General features: G+C 51.7%; 1 protein-coding gene across 4 annotated transcripts in view; it reads left to right on the top strand.

Annotated features, from left to right (window-relative positions):
- Zmiz1 (zinc finger MIZ-type containing 1) overlaps positions 1–22,929 on the top strand; it is a 204,016-nt gene that overhangs the window by 97,595 nt on the left and 83,492 nt on the right. For all 4 annotated transcript variants that reach the window (XM_026779819.1, XM_013346905.2, XM_013346904.2 and 1 more), the window contains exons 4-6: positions 10,461–10,569; positions 14,658–14,771; positions 19,796–19,901. In XM_026779819.1, the coding sequence (XP_026635620.1) occupies positions 10,510–10,569; positions 14,658–14,771; positions 19,796–19,901 (280 nt within the window). In that variant the 5' untranslated portion in view covers positions 10,461–10,509. The remainder of the gene's footprint in view (positions 1–10,460; positions 10,570–14,657; positions 14,772–19,795; positions 19,902–22,929) is intronic.

The following is a 22,929-nucleotide window of genomic DNA, read 5'->3' on the forward strand; positions in this document are numbered from 1 at the left end:
AAAAAAAAAAAACAAACAAAACAGGAGTACCCAGCGATAGACCCCTGGGTGGGGGAAGGAGGGTATTAGCTGCAGCAGGCCTAGTCTTCTCAGATAGCTCCCATGATCTTTGCCCATCCAGGAAGTGGCTGGGCCTCTGCTCCCTGCCTAAGGCAGCCTTGCTGCCGAGGGAACTGTCTGGATTTCCAGGAGAGGCAGACACTCGTGAAGCTTCTTAAAGCCTTGGATCCAGGACCCAGGGTTCAGTTCTTCCCGGGACTTCTCCTTCTACAGATGCTTTGGAGTCAAGTCTTCATGTGAAACTGAGAGCCTCGCCTTGCACACACCCTGGTGGCTCTGCCGCGTCTGATTGCTGCCAGCTTCTCTTTATCCCCTCTGTCTCCCTCTTTCCTTTGTATCCCATTGGCATGCCTTGTAGGTTAGCATTTCTCAAGGTGAGTTCTGGGGACTTTCATGCTTATGGAATTTTGAAATGTGTTCAGGGGCAGGTGTGCGTGTGTGTCTTATGGTCCAATACCTGTGGAAATGTCAAGTGTTCAAAGTCACGTGGGAACATGTAGAGGCCATCTGTCCAGGAGAGCAGAACATACAGCATTTGTCTCATCTGACCAGGGCCTCAGTTCTTCAGGTGAGCCCAGGGACAGGTTACAGCCACTCACCTAACTGACCCTTCAGTGGACTTCTCTGGCCTCCTGTCTCCACTGCCTGCCTGGATAGGCTTCATGTGGGTACCCAGGCCCTGCCTGGAGACCTCACAAATCTCAGAACTCCTGCCCTATTCCTTATCCACACTTTACACGCTTCCCACTCCTGCCTCTGCCTGGCGTTACAGCTGGAGGGTTTGACTTTGCCCCACTTTTAGTCCCAGTTGCTCATGTCCTCCAAGCCCCTGTGGAGACTCTCTAAAGAGGAACGTTGGAAGGGGGGTGGGAAACCTGGAGAGATGGTTCAGTGGTTAAGAGCACACACGGCTCTTCCTGAGGAGCTGAGTTCGGTTCCCAGCACCCAGTGTCAGGCAGTTTACAGCTAAACAGCCTGTGGTCCCAGCTCCAGGGGACTCTGACATTCTGACCTCTGTGGGCGCTTTCATTTATGTGCTTATACCCCCACATAGACACAATTGAAGTAATAAACGTAAATCTTTAAAAAAGAGGGGTGCTGAGAGTTAGTGCCTCAGTCCGCCCTCCATCCCCTCAGTTTACAAGCTGAGCCTCTTTTTAAGGCACTACTGCAAAATTTAGTAAACAGGCTTAAAAGCTAGGCTTTTGGGATTTTTCACATGGAAAAATTTTAACATTCATAGTCATAGCATGTAAGTCTTCCCTAACAGGCGCCAGGCTTCTGTTGCTTCCTCCTTCCACAAATATTGTCCAGAAGGGCCGGGCCCTGGACAGAACTAGTAGTTGGGGCTGGATGCAGATTCACGTTCATTCACTCACTGACTGAGTGAGCACAGCAGTCGAGGTGGCTGCTGTCATCACTACCTCATGCTGGTGGAAGAGTCCAGGGCTCAGGGGCCAGCATATAATAGGGGCAGGATTTGAACCCAGTGGCCTAGTGCCTTTCCCACTAAGTCACTCGCCTATTTAAGACTGTGTGATGACAAGGTCAGGACACCCAAATGTTCTGCGAACCGCAGAGTGCATGTGGTGGGGCTTCATGTCATGGTCGCCAGGCAGGAAGTAAGGACCCACTTATCCCTGGAGGGCCTCTGATCTGAGACAGCAGAGGCTTGGTCCCCTAACACCCTTATACCCAGAAACTCCCTGAGCTCAGACAAGATGCTAGACAGCATGATGGGGGCAGGAGCCAGCTGGAGAGAAGGGGGACTTCTGCCCAGAACCCCGAGTCACAGCTCTGCAGAGAAAACATGGTTATTTCGCAGTGGGCACAGAGCTTTTGTTCCTGTCACCATTGGCATGGGCACACAGCTCCCGACACCCCTCTGTGGTAGCTGTGGACAAACTGTGGCCTTGTCTCGACTGTTATCTGCAAGGGCCAGGTGGGACCGGGAGAGGCTCAGGGCACCCGGGGCTCCCAGGCCTAGGCAGGACCTCCACGGGCTTTCAAGGCTCTCCTCTGCCCACACCCACCCTCCCAGGTCCATTTCCACAGGGGTATCTGGAGGTGAATGTTAGGAAGCAGGTCTCCCTGTTCCCCCAGGTCCCTTTCAGGTCTAAGCCGTAGGAATTGCTGCTTCTTGTTTCCCGTCTGCACTTTTAGCACTAATCTGTCTCCTTCTGATACTTTTCCTTTAATATATATATATAGTTTCTAAGAAATTTTGAAAAATTTGATAAACAGAAGCAGACAAAAGCTGCTTAAGGGGCTAGAGAGGGCTTGGGTTAAAAGCTCACACGGCTTTCCAAGCATCCACCTCTGAAAGCTCACAGTCATTTGGTAACTAAGACTCCAGGGTCCAGGGGATGAGGGGGGTCTGACCCCCTCTCCTGGCCTCCACAGGCACTGCGCTCATGTGTTTGCGTCTGTGTGCAGGTGCACACGCCTGTGTGGATGTTCATGTACAATCAGAAATAAATTAAGAAGCTGGTCCATTGGACAGCCATACGCCTCTGTCAGACTGAGAGACAATGCGCACTCACACAGAGCCTCTGTTTTCCCATCTGCAAAATATAATAATAGAGTTAGCTGTGCAACTGTGCTAGGAGGCGGCCTGGAGTGTGGCTGCGTGGCTATGGTCCCGCCATCCATGGGGGCTCCAGGGAGCCCTGCTCACACTCTGGGTTTTAGAAAAGGACACCACATCAGTGATCTGGAAGTAGGTGTGTGGTCTACGTGATAGCCTCCTGCTGCTCGCTGTCCTTTTAGAGGTGAGTCCGTCAAGGCCGGACACAAGCACAAGCATCCAAGCTCAGTTCCCTAGAACCTACATAAAAGCCATATAGGAGGGCAAACCTATAACTTCAGCATTGATGTGATTGGCAGCAAGGGAGCTAGGCCGAGCCTGGAAGCTCATTGTCTACCTAGCCTAGCAGAATCAACAAACTTCAGCTTCACTGTGAGATTCCGCCTAAAAAAAACAAGGATGGAAAGAATCTGCAGAAAGACATCTTATGTCAACTGTGGGCCTACACTCACACACATACACTGCTACCAACATGCACACACCACACACAGACACACTTGTACACAAGGTTAACTCACCTGAATGTCTTCATTTCCCGGGTTAGCGAAGAATGGGTGGGTCATCTGTCAACGTCCAGACTAAGCAGGAAGAGTGTTGTGATTGTTTAGCCATGTCTGTCCCGGGTGCAGGAGTTGGGGGTGGTTCTGCTCCCATCCTCGCTCTCAGCCTAACTGTCCCTGCACTGTGTGGTTCCTTAAGGACCTGCTGAGGTCTTGGGGGCTCCCTCTGGGAAATACTGTTGCTTCTTCTGTCCCGTCATGTTCCCCAGAATACCAAGTCAGTAGATTTTGAAGGTGTGGGGAGCCGAGGTAGGAGACAGTCAAAACACCTTTTGTGCCCAGAGCTGTAACTATAGGAACATCTGCCTGAATTCACTGCTTTCTGGAAGACTCTGGTTTTCCTCCTTCCCCGTCCCCAGAGCTCTTGAGTAACCAATGGGCCTCCCTAACCCCTCCCCATTTCCTGGTATCTGAGACTCTGGAATAGCCACAGGAGCTCCAGGCAAAGCCAGGTCAGGGCCTCTGTGTGAGTGCTGCTGTCCTGGGAGACACAGTGGCCTGGGCTGTGTCAGTCATCTCAGCCCTGCACAGCCCTGATGGTCACTTCCTTGCTCTGGGCAGTGGGGCTGGAAAGGAAGTGTCCAGCTGATGACGATCTGCCGTGCTCCTGTGCAGAATGGGCTGTGCAACAGAGACGCTTGTGGTCAGAGCAGGGACAGAATTCCGGCGCCACTGCTCAGCACTATGGCCCCAAGCAAGTCACTGGGCCTTTCAGAGCCTCGGTTTCCTCTCTGTGGCCAGACCATGATAACTGGGACATAAGTCACCGCAGAGCTGACATTAGTGAGGTGATGCAGAGAACCTAGTGGGGAGACTGGCTTTGGGAAGAAAAAGAGCCCCAAAGGCCTTGCCCAAGGCTGAACCAGCCGTTCCTTGCCGTGTGTGTGTGTGTGTGTGTGTGTGTGTGTGTGTGTGTGTGTGTGTGTGTGTGTAGGGGGTGGTGTCAGGAACCTAAACTGGCCAGAGGGGACGGGAGGGCTTGACTTGGGGGTACCGCAAGGCTGCTAAGGCATCCTGTGCCCAAAGGACAAAGAGCCCCATGCAGCTGCAGTCCAGAGCCTAGTATGGGTGAGGATAGTGACCGACCTTTCTCAGGGCCACATTCCAATGTGTGTGACAGTGACTTCTCTATACAGTCCAGGGCAGAATGTCAGGCTGCAGGTGGGCTGCCCTTTGGGACTCTGTAAGGCTGGATACACAGTTTTTCTTTAACCAACAATCAACAGAGGATACTCCTGTGAATGGATTGGATGCTGGAAGATGGGGCCACTGAGAAAAAAGGGTCCACCCTTCCAGAAACCTCCAACATGGTGTCAGAGTATCTGGAGCCACTGGCCAGATGGAGTGGGCCTCGTGGAGCCGGTCACGGGGTGTTCACTGCTTGGGTAGAGGAAGCAGGTGTGGGCCATTCAGAATCCTCTCTCCTAAGTGCCTTTGCTTGCTCTACTCCTTAGCCCAGCAGAGAGGGGAGGAGATTTCCTGTCCTCCCATAGAAGACACAGGCTCAGGAGGTGAAAGGGCCTTCCCAAAGCCTACAGCCAGAAAGGCCTGAGCTCCCAACCCAGCACCCGCTGGACCTCTGCCCTGTACAGGCCTCCTACCTGCCCAGAGCTTCCTCACTCCTGTCTCCTGCTGCCCACCCTTCTTCCTGGAGTAAAACACCAAAGACAGAGTCTTGCCCTCCTCCTTTGGCTCCACCTCCCTGAACTCCCACAACTTCCCCTTCAGATGAGGGGGGTGGAGGTCTCCATCAGAGCTTCCCTTACCTCCGTCCCATCCACCCACCCCACCCCACTCTTAACTAAGACTCCATTCAAAATGATTTTGAACTCACTTAGATCAACCCATGAACTCGCTCTTGATCATTTTCCTAGACTCAAGATTTCACTATGAAAATGGGAAAGGTTTGCCCATTGTTACGCAGAAATCATCCTTTTTGTCCATGGTTACCAGAAATTACCCTCTGCACTCATGGGACACCAGTCACTTCTTAAGAACACTGTCCTAGATAGATGGCCAGTACCTCCCAGCCCCAAGATCTCCTGGTTACAGCTAAGATTTCAGTTCTCGGTACCTGAGTGAGCACATTCTGGGTAAGGACTTCAAGACACAGAGTGCCACACATCCCAGCTGAAGGGGAGACAGGTGTCTGACAAGGACGCTGAGGACATAGGAACAGAGTGAGTAGTGCCACTGGGGGGGCAGGGGTTACAGTTTAGTGGACCTTGATGAGTGAAAGGAGCAGACATTCTGACCCCAGGGCAGGCTGAGTCAGACTAGGAATCAGCCAGCTGTCCAAGGAAGGGACTTGGGATGTGGGTTAATAGTGGTTGGAGACCAGGGAAGGCCTTGGGTGATGTTGATCATGTGTCCCTCTCAAAATCTAAAATTGCTATAGGGAAAGGTTGGGATGGTACCATAGAGCCTGGCTCTTTTTGTTTGTTTGTTTGTTTTAATTTTTTGTTTTGTTTTTCTGCCTAGCGAGACTGTTCCCAGCTGGCCAGCCCTGGTTCTGTTTCAACACAGTCTCTACTCAGGCTGCAGGTAGAGCCTCCCAGCCCTGCTGCTTGGCCCCACTCTCCACCCCCACCCCCACTCAAACTGCAGATGTGCATGGTGATTGAATCATTTCTGCACACCGTTGCTCACACAGCTCCCCAGAGATGTGCTACTTGCCTGTGCAAGCTGTCAGGAGATGTGTGTGCTCGAGTGCATCTGGGCCAGCAGCCCATGTGTGCACATACCAGCAGCCCGTGTGTGCACATCCCTTCTCTGGAGATTGCAGAGGGGCCCGTAGGTGAATAGCAGTGCAAAAACACCTCTGCCTGGAGCTTCTAAGGTTTGCTAGCTAGGACTCAAAAGTAAGAAAACAGTTTATGGAAGGATTGTGAGGTGTTTGTATGACACTAGGGAGTTACATAAAGGGCTCCAAGTGCCAACAGTACCAAAGGGGGAAAAAATGTCCTGTCCCTGCGTCCAAGGAAGAACCCAAGGCAGGGTCCTATGTGTCAGAGAGCCAGAGGTTTTTGCTCGTTTGAGGCGTCTGTCTGTTCTGCCTGCTCCATTCTGCCACTGGCGTCATTGAAGAGTTTGGCTTATTAGTCCCTTCAGTTCTCCGCAGTTCATTCTCAGAGAGGCTTTAAGAGCACAGGGCAAACTTGACCTGAGCTTTGCTAGGAGATGACAGGTGTAAACAGAAGCTTCTCCCAGCACAACCACCCCTGGAAGTCGGGAAAACTCAGCCAGACGACCACATCCTCACGCAAAACCGTCCATACGTACAATGAGCCCTAGCCAGGCATAGCTTCAAAAGAGGCAGTGTCTGGGGCATTGGGCCGTCTTGGGGGTGGGGCTTTCATGGAGTTTTTCAGGCAGCAGGCTCCCCAGCTTGGGACGAACCTTTGAATTTTGAAGTTGAGTACTCTTTTCCTACTGAGGTGGAGTTTCCAGGAAGCCAGACCCTCAGATGCTGGAGTTTGGCAGGCTGCCAGAGGATGACTAGCCCAGCCCTTTATTTTACAGATGGGGAAACTGAGACCCAGCTTTGCCCTGTTCACACAGTGGGGAGGGTTGCAGAACCCCAGACTAACTAGGAAGGCTATATATGGACACAGATAGCAGGATAGTCAAGGTCCCTGATTGAACCCACATCTGCTCAGAGGGCAACAGAGTGGAAGAGGCTACCAAGGCGTTGCGTTGGGTTGGCACAAAGCCCCGACCTTCCTGGGTGCTAGAGCTGCAGCCACTAAGGGATTGTAAGGACTTATAAAGGCACCTGGAGGCAAAGCTAGAGCTGAGTGGTGCTTCCGTGGCAACGGGGCGACCTCTGCTGGCTGCCAAGTGCTTAATACTTCCCGACTGCAGGGTGCGATGCTCAGGTTCTGGGGTGGCCTTAGAAACAACTGACTTTGAATGGGTTGGCTGGAACAAGGACACCCTTGGAGGCCCAGTCATGGCTTGAGGTAGGAACATAAAGGAGAATGAGATAAGGAAAGAACAGCGTGTTAATGGTTAGAAAGGCGGAGGTTCCCATCCTAGCCCAGCCATGCCCTAGTACTGAACTGCCAGCAAAAACAGAAGGTACAGAAGCCAGATTGTCCCCCTCCATATCCCATTTCTTCTGCCTAATGCTAAACTCTTCTCAGGCCCTGAACCCTTAACTTTCAAGTCCTTTCCCCTTGCAGAATTCAGACTTAATCATTTCCAGTCATTACTGGTGTTAATGACCCCATTCTCCAGCATTGAGACCAGCCGTTTTTTTGTTCGTTTGTTTTTATTTTTGTTTTGGTTTGGTTTTTCAAAACAGGGTTTCCTGTAGCTCTGGAGTCTATCCTGGAACTAGCTCTTGTAGACTAGGCTGGCCTCAAACTCAGAGATCCACCTGCTTCTGCCTCCCGAGAGCTGGGATTAAAGGCATGTGCCGCCACCGCCTCGCAATACCAGCAGTTTTCAAAGGACACCTCAGCTAAATATAATGACTCAAGAAGCTGAAACAGGACCATCATGAGTTCAAAGCCAGCCTGGACTACATAGGAAGACCCTGTCTGGGGGAAAAATTGAAAGAATTGTATTGCATATCACCTTACCTGTGTGATATGTATCTTTCTTCAGCCAGATACTATATTTTATTAATAAAACCATGATAGATAGGCATCTGTAATCCCAGCAATGGAGAGGCTGAAATAAAAAGAATGCCTGTGAGTCTGAGACTAATCTGAGCTACAGTGAGACTGTGTGTATTGGGGGGACCCCACTGTTGTCCCTGTGATCTGTAGTGTCTCCTGAAAGCTTCCTATCCAATGTCCTATGAATCTCACAGGTTCTGGATGCCAAGCTGGTCACATCTTGATTCGATAGGATGGAGCCTAGCTTGGACTCCATGCCTGGGGAGATGTAGATCATGTCATCTTGGACAAAACCAAAACAAAATCAGCTGAACTGGCAGGTTGGGAACAACTTTCCCCTGATGCCCTGGGGATCTTTGATTAAAGAAACCCTGGAAAGACTAGCTTGATCTAGAATGGTCTTGTCTGTCACTGTCTGTCTCCTGAAGTGAGACCAATGGTTGCTGACCAGGGAAGTGCGAGCTCCTCATACTTGCTAGAAGCTTCCTTGGATGGGCTCTTAGGCTACAGACCTCCCTGTGTTCCTGGTCCTAAATGGCATGGCCATCCTGGAAGAGCATCTTTGGAGGCAGAACTTGATGGGACCTCCAGATCCTCTCCCTGCCCCCATACTCTTGTCTCCTCAACATGGGGAAGGCAAAGCTTCAAAGCCAGAGTACTGAACAGGACACCTGTGTGCTTTTGGAGTGACTAGAAGGGAAAGGTGCCCAGAGGACTTGGGAGTCTCCAGGGCCTCAGTTTCTTGCCCTCAGGGTGCTGCAGTTTGTCTGCAGTGCCCCCTGCTGGCTGCTTGGGCCATTGAGGCCTTTTCCCGGTTGGACGAAGCCTGTGAATTGAAGTGCAGATTATTCTAGACCTGGGGTTTCTTTGTGCTTCCTTTCCAGCTCCTCAGCTAGCCAATGAAATGACCTGGTTGGGTTGCTTTGACTCAGTATCCTTGTCTTAGCTTCCTTCAAAGCCACCCCCCCCCCATATGAATGTTTGCCTGAATATGTAAATATATGTACCAAGTGCACGCCTGGTACCTGAGGAAGCCAGAAGAGGGTGTCAGACCCCATGAAACTAGAATTACACATGATGAGAGCCGTCACACGGGTGTTGGGATCCCAGGTCCTCTGCAAGAACAGCAAATGCTCCTAACCATTGAGCCATCATTCCAGCCCCAGAAATCACACACTTCACAGGGACCCTGGCTGGAATTTTTTGCCCATGTTTAGAGTGATCATTCGCAGGTCTTCAGATAGTGCCAAGAACCAAGATGACCTGGCAGATTGTGTACTATTGACCTTCTTCTACTCTGGGCCTTCTTTTGTTCTTTTCTGCCCTGAGGTTTGTCCCTGGCCCCAAGAACCTTCTTTTGTAACATGAATGCTGGCTGAGGTTCTGTGAAAGTGTACTCAGGAGGAGACAGTCTCTGTTTGATGGACTCCTGCAGGTACCAAGGTGTTCTGTTTCCCTACCAGCCTCCAGCAAGGACCCGCAGGCACTCCCCAGAACCTGTTTCATAGGCTGGAATCCGGCTCTTACTGAGTCATAGTTTCCTCATCTACAATGTGGGACTATTGCAGTGTCTGTCAGTGCCCAGGTCCTGGAACAGCCTGTGACCATTAGCAGAAGAAGGTCAACCAGTTGTCACCCAGTAGATGACCTAATGTAAATGCAGACTTTTTTTCCCTTTTGAGACAGTCTCAGCAAAACTGGTGATCCTTCTGCCTCAGCCTTGCAAATGCTTCAACGATGCATACACATGCCGAGAGATCCATGAACACTAGAAGATCTTGTCGTTTTCATGGGCCTAGCACTAGCCCCAGCACTGGAGATCTTACAGTGTTCCCGGGCAAGTGGAAGCACAGGGCTGAGCAGAGGGGCGTAAGGATGTGTGGATGGTTGGATCCGTTGTCCTAGTTGGGTTATTATTGCAGTGATGAAACACCATGACCAAAAGCAGCTTGTGAAGGAAAGGTTTACTTATCTTGCATACACTTCTCCAGCCCACTGGAGAAGCCAAGGCAGGAAGTCTGATGCACAGCAGCGCAACATCGGGGGAGGAGGACTGGAGACACCAGAGCTGATGCAGAGGCCATGGAAGAGTGCTGCTTACTGGCTTGCTCCCCATGGCTTGCTCAGCTTGCTACCATGTAGAACCCAGGGCCACCAGCCCAGGGATGGCCCCACCCACAATGGACTGAGCCCTTCCCCATCAATCACTAATTAAGAAAATGCCCCACAGGTTTTTCTGTCCATAACCTGATCTTACAGAAGCACTTTTTTTTTTTTTCAACTGAAGCTCCTTCCCCTGAAGTGACTTTAGCTTGTGTCAAGTTGACATAAAACTACCCAGGACATCAACAAACAGTCGTTGAAATGATAAAGAAATGATGGGCAAGGGGTTGGGTGTCAGGGAGTATAAGTATTTGACAGGTACCAGGACAGTGAAAGGAGGGTCAAGATGAGGATGGGAGAAATAAATACAAACACAACCCCCACTTTTCCCTTCTTGCTGGAAAAAAACCCAGGATAAAGCTGGGTGCCCAGGACCCCTCTAGGGCCAGCGTTGAAGTGGAAGGGTAGCTGGAAGGCTGTGCAAGGTTGTCAGGTGTAGTGACACCCTCTCTCCTCTCTCCTCAGGCTGGACCACGTTCATGGCTCTCGGGTAGAACCCAGCGAAACGGTCAGAATGAATTCTATGGATAGGCACATCCAGCAGACCAATGACCGTCTGCAGTGCATCAAGCAGGTGAGTGTGGCTGACTGGGGGGTGGGAGTAGGGGTGGGGCAGGGAGCAGATCTGTGCTGCAGCAGGATGGCCCCTAAGTGCCAGTCTAACACTAGACTCACACACACACACACAAGAACGCCAGCACTGCCTCACCCCGACCCGGCTGTGTGACTTTGGACCAGTACCCTGCCTTCTCTGGGCTTTGCTTCCATGCTTTAAACTGTGGTGAGCATTCAGCTGTTGTACCCCTTCTGCCGTCTCTTTTCCCAGACCTCTGCTCCCTCTACTTGAAAAGGCCTGGTATGGCGGGACATTCTGTGGCCCCAAGCACTAGGTCGATGGAAGCAAGAAGATCAGGAGTTCAAGATAGTCTTTAGCTACATAGCCAGTTTGCAGCCAGGATAGGCTCCATGAGATCCTATGCCCAAAAGTTACAAGAAAAGAAAAGACTCTGGAAAACTAAATCATTTTGCAGCAAAGGAAACTGAGGCATAGAAATAAAAGAATACTCCAGTGGTGTTAGCTTATCCACACACCAACTGAGCTCCAGTGACCATTCACCTCCATCCTTGCCCTGGGTTGTTGATAAGCAGGGAACCCCTCACTAGACACCCCCAAGAGATGGCTGGAAATAGTGTTCTACCCTTGGAACCAGCCTCCACCCGAGGACTGTGGAGTCTCAGGCGTCCCAACTTAATCAGAATAGAAAGGCAGATGTTTGTGGTCATGGATGACAGATCTGTCTGCTGGGCGTACCCTGGCTGGTGCAGGCTATGGCTCCCACCGGGGGTTTCACAACCGTGGACTCCCACACCAAGCCCTTCCAGCATAGCCACATCGCCAGCCTCCAGCAGTCCCTGGCATTAAGTACCCCAGCACTGTGTAGCCCTTCTCTGCAGCCCTCTTGGTTGGCTGTTCCTCTTCTTTAGCCTGAACCAAAGCTTCCTCTTCACAAGGTGTGCTTCTCGGGGCTCTTGGTCATCACAACCCTGAACTGTGAATCAATCAGTTCATGGTGCCCAGCAATCTCGCCAGGCCCTAGGCAGCCTTCGGAGCATCTGCATACCCTGTGCCTGGGTTTGGGGGCTTCTTGGTCACCCAGTAACCTCGCCTATCCTGTTCCCCTCCTGAGCTGCAACAAGATGATCTCAAAGTCCACCATGCCCTATCTGGTGCTCAGTCCATCCTGGGTGGGGCTGTAATATTTCAAGTGGGTATGGAGGAGGGTGGACCAATAGATGGTTCTGTAAGAGGATGGTGGGTGAGTGGGTAGATGGACATATGGCTGGGGAGTTAGTTGCGTGGGTAGGTATAGATGATAGATGGATCGATGGATGAATGGCTGGCTGGCTGGACAAATTGGCTTCTAGATGAAAGGACAGATGGATGAGTGGATGGGTAAGGAACAGATAAAGTGATGAATGGATGAATGGGTGGGTGGGCAGGTCGGTATCGAGATGGATTTGTTCTGGATGGATGGACAGACACATGGATGGATTGTATGACTCACAGAGGGACTGGTGGGCAGCTGGGAGCCAGCCCTGGTTGGAGCATTGGTGTGCCCAGTTGCTGCCCAGACACTCAGCAATCATGGTATAGTTCCAGTCCCCTGAGGAATTGTAGAGATGGACAAGCTTTCTGATGGGAAACAGAACATTGAAAACCGGGACCATTCACTGCTTAGAGCCTCTGCCAGGGATTCGAAATGTGTACCTACTCCAGGCTCTCCACCTTCACCTGGTCCCTTTCCCTCTCTGGGCCACTGGGGTTCCTTGGGAAGTGGCCAGGTGGCCAGCCTCAGTAAAGAGGCTGTCTTAGGGATAGTTGGACACCCACCCATCACTCCTTTCAGACTTACCTTGTGCCAGGACGAGGAGTGCCTAGAAGTTGCTCCTATCCTCTAGCGTTCAGCGTCATAAGAGAAGCAAGGCCCCTGCTTGAGAAGCACCAGTTGCCTCCGGCCATCCCTGACCCCACTCTGTAACATGCTTATCCTACACTTCTATATTTGGCCACAGCCCCTCAAGCTGCCACCACCCCTACCCCCACCTTTCATAGATGAGGGCTCTGAGGTTCAGTGATGGCCTCAGGGCTGCCTGACTCCATGACTGGGGTGGAGTTGAGCCAGGTGTACATTTTGTGTGTCATCAAGACACCGTCTCTGAATGTACTTAAGCCGTAATGAGACTCCAGCCGGCAGCTAAAACAGAGAGAAGTGCCTCAGTTGAGGCCACCGAGCTCTAGGCTACAGCCAGTCAAGGCAACAGCCAACCAAGGGGTGCTACTGTTTACCTCATCTGTGAGATGCATCCCATAATGAGCCAGCTGTGAGTGGAGAGGAGGAGACACAGGCTGGCAAGACACAGAAGAAGTGCTCAAATAGGGCCTGAACAGGAACAGGCTTGGGGATCGGCCTCAGAGGCCATCCAGGAGCTCAGATCTCTAAAGGGCATTGCTATGGCCACCTGAGAGTGGCGTGCGGAGGTTGCTGGCACTGCTGATTGGTTGTGACATCACATAAATAAATGAAGCACCTGACTGTCAGGTGGCGTGCAAGCCAGGAGCCGTTGGGCTGCAACGCTCCATCAGAGCCTCAGTGTTTAGATGAACACAGAAACAAGCAAAGACAGACAGACAGCCACCCTCCCACAGGGTATGGCTGTCTAAGCAGAGGTCCCTCCTGTCTTGGCAATCTTGTATAAGGAGCTGCAACTTCAGAGAGTCAAGCCTGGGAGCCCCTACACAGCTGAGCTCCCACAAGGGAGGCAGGGAACCTCAGGGAGACTGAGATGGAGCCAAGAGCCACCCCATGTGGAGCTGTGCCCACCTGCCAGGCACTCTGCCTGAACTACATAAGCCCAGTCTTGTTTAATCCTCACTCAGCCTCCTGACAGGGGCTGTTACTGCTCACTTGCCCTTTCTCTCCCCTCTGTTTTTTTCCTCTCCTCTTTCTCCACGGAGAGGGATGTTCTTATTGAGTTCACTTATCTCTCCTCACTGGAATGTTCTTTGCTTGAACCATGCTATGGCAAGCGCAAGGAACCAAAACTCCCATGACCACATGGTAGTCTGTCATTCTCATCTTACAGATGGACGACCAAAGCTGAGAGAGGTGAAGGGTCCATCCAAGATTAATAAGGGCCCAGGCAGAGGGAACCCAGAGCCCTGACCCCAGAGGGGCTCCCGGAGCCCTATGCCAGCTCCAAGGCCCACCCTGCCTTGGCTGTGAATTGACTCATACCACAGGCGGGTTTCATGGTCCATCTAGGCCAATGTGATCCTGCTGTCCCTACCAGCACCAAGGGCCCTGGAGCTGCTAGCATCCTGTACATGGACACCTGGTTTCTACTAGGACCTTAGGGATACCCTATAGGACCACACCAGTAGTGCTAGCCAAGTGCTAGCTGTAAATCACAGCTGTGACTCTAACCTGCCCTGTGGCCCTGGCCTTCTAGCTCCTGGTCTCAATGACAGGTGGCAAGGACCCAGGTCAGTGTTGAGGATGAAGTTAGATCTTTGCAGCTTCTCTGTGCTGGTAGCCTACTAGCCTGAAGTAACACTGAAGGCATCAGGATTCTGACTTCCTGTATGTGAGGCAGGAGGAAGAAACTCCAAAAACGAGCCCAGAAAATCTGGATCTGGGGAGCTGGGAGTGTTTGGAGCTAGGAGCATTAAGCCACATACACCAGACTATAGGCAGCATTGTGTGCTGACTGCCCCTACCCCTCCATACATAATAGGGAGGACCTGGGCTGAGCAGAGGGTGGGAGGTGATAGGTTGATAGGAAGGCACCTGCGGGACCAGCTGCTTTCAAGTATGGAGACTGGGTACCACCTTCCAAAACCCCTCTGGGGCCCCTCCCCAGCACTTGCATCTACAGAGCACTTGGATGTCTGATGCCACTGGCTTTTACCAACTCTGGTCCTAGTCTTTGAAGTGGGTTGCTGGCCTCATCCTGCCGCAGCGGGCCAGGCCTTGCATAGAGGGGTGGTTGAGAAAGCTGAAGAATGCAGCCTCCCTTCTGCCCTTTCTGTGCGTGTCCTCTTTGGTCAGGCCTGGGGTGGCCTCCTCTTGCAACCTCAAGCCTTTTCCTTTTTCTCCACAGCATTTACAGAACCCCGCCAACTTCCACAATGCTGCTACCGAGCTGCTGGATTGGTGTGGAGACCCTCGAGCCTTCCAGCGGCCCTTTGAGCAGAGTCTCATGGGCTGCCTGACGGTGAGTCTCCACCACCCCCCCTCACCCAGCACACTGGGAAACATGGATGTGAGACTGTGGGCCAGGGGCACAGCTGCCCATGCTGCAAGCTGGCCCTGCAGGTCCTCCCCCACCCTGGGTCTCATATGGAGATGCTCCCCATGGGCTGGGTGGTCTCCTCACACTTAGAGAAAAGTACACTGTGGGGACCAGTGCTCCATCAAAAGTGGGACAGCTCGGCTTCTAAGGCTCTGCCTTCCTTTGTCATAGCCATTTGTTTATCCCTTCATTTGCTGAACACTTATTGAGCTCCCCTACGGCCATCTATCCATCCATTCAAGAACATGTATTGAGTCCCTGTTACATTCATCCATCTGGACAAATAAACATTGATTGATCCCTCATTTATCACGTGTTGTCCCCTCTGCCAAGTCCTGGGAACCCCAAGATAAATAAAACTTTCTTCAGTTTGATTTCTTAGTAAGGGGCAGCAGTGTGGAGAAATGCCTGAATAAACGGTGCTAGGCCAGCATGGATCTCTTATCAGCTGAAAAGTGGGGCCGGTCATGTAAAAATCACACGTGCATATGCCACAGTTTGCCAGGCTACTGACTGCAGCCAGGTCCCATAAGGCAGCATGTGCAAAGGCCCTTGGTGTAGGGTTCAGGATCTTAAACTCGGGACTGCAGAGAAGCACCTGAAGGTCTTCCATAGTTTTTAAGTGTCCCCCCAACCATGCAGCCTGCATAAGTGTGTAACTGGCACAGCAGTCCCTCAGAAGGTCTGCATTGAGCTTGCGAGGGAGTGTGGGTGACAGCGTGGTAGCCTGCACGTCCTGGATGTGGAATGGAGGCACGGCCAGGCAGGAATGGCGGCTCTTGAGGAGCTCCAGATAGGAAGGAAGCAAAGAGCCTAGTTTAGCTCTGCTTTAGAAGAGGAGACGCGGTGACCGCTTTGGGATCCTTGTTCTGAGAAAGACTGAGCTGCCGGTGACACATGCCACCTCCCAGAACCTACCTGATCTTCCAGCTGCCCATTTTACAGAGGAGGACACTAAGACTCAGAACTGACTGCTTGTGGCGCCTAGACTTAAAAGCAGCTTGTTCTCTAGCTAAGGCCTGCCTGAACCTAGAGGGGATGTTCCCGTCTGTCTGCAACATGACCCAGACCCTCCCAGGGCTCTTCTGTCAGAAGCTGGCCCCATCTGTCTCACTCAAGCCACCTGCATGGCCGTCTTCCTCGTCCTTCAGCCCCCAAGCACCCCTGTTCTCCCAACTGCCTAATCCTCTTTGTGGGATCTGGGTCCAGTCTAAGCCCCATAGAGAGGACCAGATGTTGCCTAGGCCACAGTGTAAAAGAGGGTGGGGGCCATGCACAGTATATCATCAAACAAATGAATATGCTTCCCCAACATACTGCCCTGAGATTGGCCTTATTGGAGATACTGGCCCTAGCCACCCTGGACAGACCATGAACTGGCCCTGCCCTGTCTTGCCCTTGTCATTCAGCAGACATTTGCCAAGTCTCTGCCATGGGTCACAGTAGAATCGAAACACAGGCAGAACCCACAGGCCAGGAGAACAGAGCCTAGGTCTCAGCTGGACAGGACAGGTTCTGGTGGCAAAGAAGCGGAGATTGAGAGCTGTGCTCGAGTAGTAGCTGTGGGAGTCTGTTCTGGGAGGGACTCACTCCAGAAGACCCTTGAGATCTGCCAGGACAGAGATGTGTCTTTTTAGGCAGAGGACACTGTGGCTCGGTGTCAGTTCCCTGGGCCTCCTACCTCATCCCCACGATAAAGCATGTGCCTGTCCCTGCCCTCCAGTCTGCCTCCCGACCCCTCTGCCGCCCTCCCCCTCCCCGTGTGGCCTGTGAGCTCAGGAGAGCCTGCTGCAGGAGGAAATAAGAGAGAGGATAATCACAGACGTTTACCTTGACGCCTTGACTCCTCCTTCATGACAAATAAAGAAGAATCTGCCAGGTAGACAGGGAAGGGGTCACCCGGGTCACCATCCTTACCCCAGGCTGCTCGCAAGGAGAAGTGAATTCAGGGCAAGGAGGCTAAGCCCTCTCCAACACACACAGACACACACACACACACACACACACACACACACACGACTGCAGGCTTGGGTCCCTCCCTAGCTAGGGGACAGCGAAGCCTGCAGGTTGACACAGTTCCCTAGGTGACCTCTGAGAGCTGGCTCCAAATTCCTCCAGTTCTGGCTTACTTTGAGGATATAAATTAAAAACCACTCAGCTTCAGGCAACAAATGGGCATGGAAGGGTTGTTGTTGCTGTTTGGGTTTTTGTTTTGTTTTGCTTTTGCTTTTTCTCTTTCCCACCAACTTCTAGCTGCTCAGACTCAATTTAAGTGTAAGGTTCTGGGCCACAGGCCCCTGAACCAAGCCCTGGAGGCCTGTCTGGACTCATTCCAATCTACCGTCTTTATGAGTTTTGTACCCATCTCACAAGTGAAGTAACTGAGGTCCAGGAAATAGGTATTCACTTGGGTAAAGTGGGATTTGACTGACAGGGACACATGCAGTCCCCAGATTCTGAGCATCAGCTACAACAGCAGAACCATCTACTCCCTTGGGCAAGTCCCCTCCCTATCCTGTCTCTGGGACAATATTTTCACCCTTTGAAGTATTGATACTAAACACCCCTGCCAGGTGCCCCTCCCAAGGTCTAGGTGCCTGGCAGCCTGCCCACTAGCTGGTTTCTAGCAGGTATCTAGTCTAGGGCAACCGCTTGTTTCATGCCTAGGGACTCACACTGAGCAGGCCTCGCTGAGATACTAGCTGCCCAGATAGACACATGAGTCTTTCTAGTGTCACAGGCACCGGCTTGCTACACCTGTGTTATGTGATCTTGAGTAAAATCCTTTCCGTGTCTCAGTTTCTTCTACAGCAAAAAAATGGCTTGAGCCCAAAGACCCTTCTGTATGCCAGACTTGACAATGGTAGACCCGTCAGCTCTCTGTCCTGAGCTCCTTCTAGCCTGACCATGACCCCAGGCCACTCTTGCTCAACTCAGCTAGAATTTTTCTAAACCAGAGCAGCAAGACTGGCCGGTATCGTCCAGGCGCAAAACCTTTGCCTTGCTTCCCTGACCCAGGGCCCAGGGGCCTCCCTGGAGGTGGAGAGCTTTGGCTCTGACCCTTCATGGGCCAGACTACCTGGACCACACACACATAGGACCTCTCTCGTTTCTTGGAAGCCAGATTCTCATAATACTACTAATGGCGCCAAGAATCCTCCAGCATCAACCTTGGTATTGCACCAGTCCAAAGACAGTGACACCGCAGCTGATCTCCCTGATGTCCGCCTTGTGCCAGAAGGCATTCAGCTTAGATGTTGCAGCTCAGAAAGTCCAGAACCTTCCCCACTCCCCTGAGTACCTGATTACAAAACTTAAAAACCTCCACAGGCTGTGTTAGGGATCAAGGCTGACACAGACAGTGTGGGGGCTACACCCTCGGTGGCTAGAGACTCAGGGGCAAACAGAGGGCCAGAGAGCCTGTGGGATTGAGACTAGGGAGCAAGAAAGGATTCTGTTTGCATCACTAGCTAAGCAAACATCCCAAAGTGAAATTAGCTGCCTCCCCGCATCCTGGCTGACATTGACTTGGCAGGGGGATCCCAGGAGAAGGGACAGAGGGTCCAGAGTTCTGATCTAGCAGGTACTGGTAGTCCTGGGAAAAGGGAGCTGTTGCCTCCTCCCTGATTCTGTGACACTCCTTCTGCCCTTCTCTGTCCCTTCAGTTTAAATGAGGAGACAGAGTCCAGCGTGGGGATGCGTCTGCAGTCTCAGCACTCAAAAGCATCACAGTTTGGAAGCCAGACTGGGCTACACAGTGATACCCTTCAAAGAAAGAAAGAACGGGATGGGGAAGAAAGGGAAAGGAGTGCTGGCCTCACAGGCATGGTTGAAAGGTTCCTCCCTTTCAGCTATAGAACCCTTGCAGCAAGCCCCCAAAGTGGGCAAGAAAAAAAAATAGCTTGCTATGGTGATGGCTCTGGATGCCAGGCTAAACCCACTGCAGCCTGAGGCCCCACGACAGCATCCAAATAGGTAGCCCTGGAGACTTGAGGACTAAGCCTCCCTTCCTCAGCAGTAGGGGTTACTGCATCTGGGAAGACTCCTCCACACTCAGTTATGGCCTCCCCAACTGCTCTCCTGCATGACTTCATTCTCCAAGCTTCTTCCTTCCTAACAAGGAAGCATCATCCTGCCACTATTAGTGAGGTGGGAGTGTGGACCTAAAAGCAGCAGGTCACCCAGGGATGTGTCTTCCTGAGACAGTCAGATGGGCAAGAGCCTCCAGGGCCTCTCTTTGGACCCTGGGGCAACCCAGTTCCACACGGCACTCCCTAAGGCGCCTATGTCTCCATATGGGTAAGATTCTGGGCTTACTCTAAGGGCTTGGTGCTGTGTCAGACTCCAGGCTGAGCTCTAGAATATAGGAGTCAGTTTCTAGACTGAGGTGTGGTGATAGCCAACTAGATCATCTGCTTGGTCCAGGAGCCCTTGACATATGCCAGGCAACTCTGCCTATAAACTATGGAAAGAGCCGTAGATCCCAAGTCCCTGCTTCTCAGGGCATGGCTGTTGATGGGGGATGTAGGACATCTCCAGGAAACCCCCTGGATGAGCTGATGCCTGGGAACAGCAGAGACAGTGAGCATCAGCAGAGGTAGGAGCAGAAGCTCAAGCATGGTGGGGGAGGGCTGAAGGGAAAGAAGCACCCTTGGCCTGAAACTCACAAGATTAAGTTGAGGAGCCCTGGGGTTATGCAGAGCACCTTGCTGGGGCCAGTTTAGCAAAGGTGATATGACCTCTCCAGCCAGTGGCTAGTTAGAAGGTGGTCACCCACGCCATTGACAGAGACCTTACTAGAATCCTAGCTTCCCCTGGCCTTGTGCCCCTGTCATAGCCTGACTGCTTCACCTGCTTTATTGTGTAGTAGGCAAGTATCACTACCTGGGCTCAGAGCTCCAATGAACTGGCAACTCACCCTAGATTGTTTCCTTTCCTGCCGTCAGGTTGTCAGCCGTGTGGCTGCCCAACAGGGGTTTGACCTGGACCTGGGCTACAGACTTTTGGCCGTGTGTGCTGCAAATCGAGACAAGTTCACCCCCAAGTCTGCTGGTGAGTACCTATCTGGGGCTCCGCAGGTGGGACCCTAGGTGGAGAGAGCCTCAGCTAGTCTGAAGGCGGTCTAGGATGAACGGCTGAACCATCAGCTCTAGGGCCTACAGCTGGGGCTCCGTTCTCTGTGTCTCCCAGCACAGGGGCAACCCAGAGCTACCAGAGGCTCCCAGATACCCTACACCCTAACATAGGCACTGTGTTGAAGGTCAGCCAGGCATCTTCTCATTCAGTCGCTGCAGTGAGTGCTTGGCATAGATCTTATGTTATCTGTCCAATTGCACCAGAGAGGAAACTGAGCCTCGGAGAAGCAGAAGAGGTTTTCCTGCTCACAGAGCTATGTACAGCCAGGTCTGTACTGCAGAGTAAACATGCATCGTGACCCTTACACACCATTCATACGCACTCACTCACTCGTTCATTCAAAACCCTGTAAAGCAAACAAAAATAAACCTGTCAATCTAGCTTTTCTAAAAAACCTTTTGTGCAAAACATTGTCTATTGGGACTTGGTCACAGCGCACAGATTCTCAGCCCTTCGTTTACAGAGGCCAGGGAAGGTGCTGACGTTTGTTCTATCTTGGGGGAACACATCATGGTTACTGGAATTTGGGGACAACTTAAACAACAACAAAAGAAAAAAGAAAAAAGATGAACCCCGTCTCGATTTTTTTTTCTCTAAGATCCATTTTGCATCTGCTGCCAGCCTCATGAATGTGCTTAGAGCAGGTACATTCGGATTCTGAACAACGCAGACAACTGACTATCTTGTCTGCCCTTGCTGAGTATATGATCTCTAGACCTAAGTTTGATCTCTTGGGAAGGCAGGAATGATATTGAGACTTGTATTACAGGGGTCATGGTAAGTTCTAGAGACACGTAAAGCACCTAGTGTAGTGTCAGAATGATGTAACCTTCTTTATTGATTCAGAATGAGTGGCTAAATGACTATAATGTGGGGGGATGCACGCGTGTGCGCATGTGGATGTACATACACATTAGAGCGTCTGTAGGTTCAAGCTGTGCTAAGGACTATGGAGGAGATTGGGAACTGCAGACTATGCTGGGTCAAGGAAAGCTTCCCCAAATTGAGAAAGAGTTGAATATGTGACAAAACCAGGAACAAACACTTTCATGGGTGAAAGGGACATTCTGTGCAAAGGTCCTTGAGTGGCAGGGGAACAGGACTTTGTGTCAGGATTAAAACGAGGATGGTGGTTCTCAGAGAGAGGCTGGTGGAGTCGGTGCAACTGAGTCCTGTAGGCCCTGTCTTAAAAGTTGTGTTCTCTATCCTGAGAGTAATGGGAACATGGCTAGAATCTCAAGTCTGTGACAGCCTTTTCAGCTAGCACAGGGAACAAATTGCACTGGGCAGGGATCAGTGTGGACACAGGGGCCAGCAACAGATCTCTGGGGAGACCACTGGGGCATGACATAGTTGTAGAGTGCGTGCCTGGTGTCGTGGCTTTCTGTTGTTCTGATAAATCACCGTGATCAAACGCCTCTTGGAGGGTAAAGGGTTTATTTCTACTTCCAGATAGCCCTCTCCGATCTGGAAGGAAAATCAGGGCTAGAACTCAAGGCAGGAACCTGGAAACAGGACCTGAAGGAAAGGCCGTGGAGTGATGCTGCTCATTGGCTTGCTCCTCGTGGCTTGCTCAGTTTGTTTGTACAATCCAGGACCATCAGCCTGGGGATGGCACCTCCTCCCGTAAGCTGGACCTTCCTCGTAAAACATTAGTCAAGAAAATGTCCCACAGACTTTGTCTACGTGCCAGTCTGATGGAGGCATTTTCCCAAGTGAAGTTCTCTCTTTCCAGATGACCCCAGCTGTGTCAAGTTGACAGAAAACTCACCAGCACACTTGATCATGCATGAGACCCTGGGTTCCATCTCACTCGTGAAAATAAGTAAATAAATAAAATCAGGCAAAATCAAGAAAGAGGGAAAAGGAGAAAGGTCAAGGGAGAATGGGCTTCTCTGGAAGCCAGAGCTACTCCTTAGTGTAGGGAGAGGCCTCAGGCCTTGTAAATCTGTCCTCTGGATTGCTTAAACCCTTCTGATAGCTCATGCAGTCCTCTGTGGTGTGTTGCAAACCTTAGCCCCGTTAGACAGAATATTATCTGCATTTGTGGACGGGGACACTGTTCAGAGAGGTCGTATGGCTTGTCAGCTGTCACAAAGCTCATGGTCTGTTGGAGGACTCCAGCCTCCTCTGAGGGCCTTGCCTACTCTATCACAGCTGACCAGGAGGCCTTTGTTCTCATCTAGGGTCCAAGCAGTTTTTCACTTGGCACAGGTCTCTCCAGCAGGATGCTGTACTTTTTGAGTGGTACGTCATCACTTCTGAGCAGGGATTTGTTCTCTCCATCTGCATACCAGCAGTACAAGGTCACAGTTCACAGTGCCCCTTCCCGTGCCTGGGCCTAAGGCAAGGGGTCTATGTACTCCTTTGGCAGCTGGTAATGCAGCAATCTGTGGCTTGGAAGAAGTGGAGTCTCTTGTTGGGATACAGTCTTGTCAGAACCAACAGCCCTAACTCACTGTCTTTCCAAGGTGTGCCCCCAAGAAGGAAGGGCATTCCCTGCTTGGGAGGGTAGAGGCCAGTCTTGGAGGCCTCAACAACTGGTTGCTTTCAAGGGATGAAGTACTTCCTGGGCACAGGCTGGGTCTCTCAGCCACCTTGCCTGCATCAGAACGGTGGTCAGAGGTTTGCCTACCTGCTTCATAGCGGCCTCTGGGAACTCAAAAGGCTCCTTCAGTAAGGACTAAGAAAGAGACCCAGCTGGTATCCAGCATCATAGACACCAGTAGATGCAGCATCCTTCTCCATGTGTCTGTCCCTAGTGCACCTTCTGACCTCTTCCTTCTGCCTCCAAGGCACCCCTTTCCCGATACTATTATCGAATGTTACCTTCCCTTCAGATGCTTGTAGCTCTCCAAGCCTCCCTAGAGGTCTTGGTCATGGCACTCTGTGCTCAGTCTATGGCACCCCAACCGCTCTCCCCTCCACTGTCTTCCCCATTTGC

This window comes from Microtus ochrogaster, chromosome 6 (assembly GCF_000317375.1).
Source record: "Microtus ochrogaster isolate Prairie Vole_2 chromosome 6, MicOch1.0, whole genome shotgun sequence".
In the NCBI taxonomy this organism is placed as follows: Eukaryota; Metazoa; Chordata; class Mammalia; order Rodentia; family Cricetidae; genus Microtus; species Microtus ochrogaster.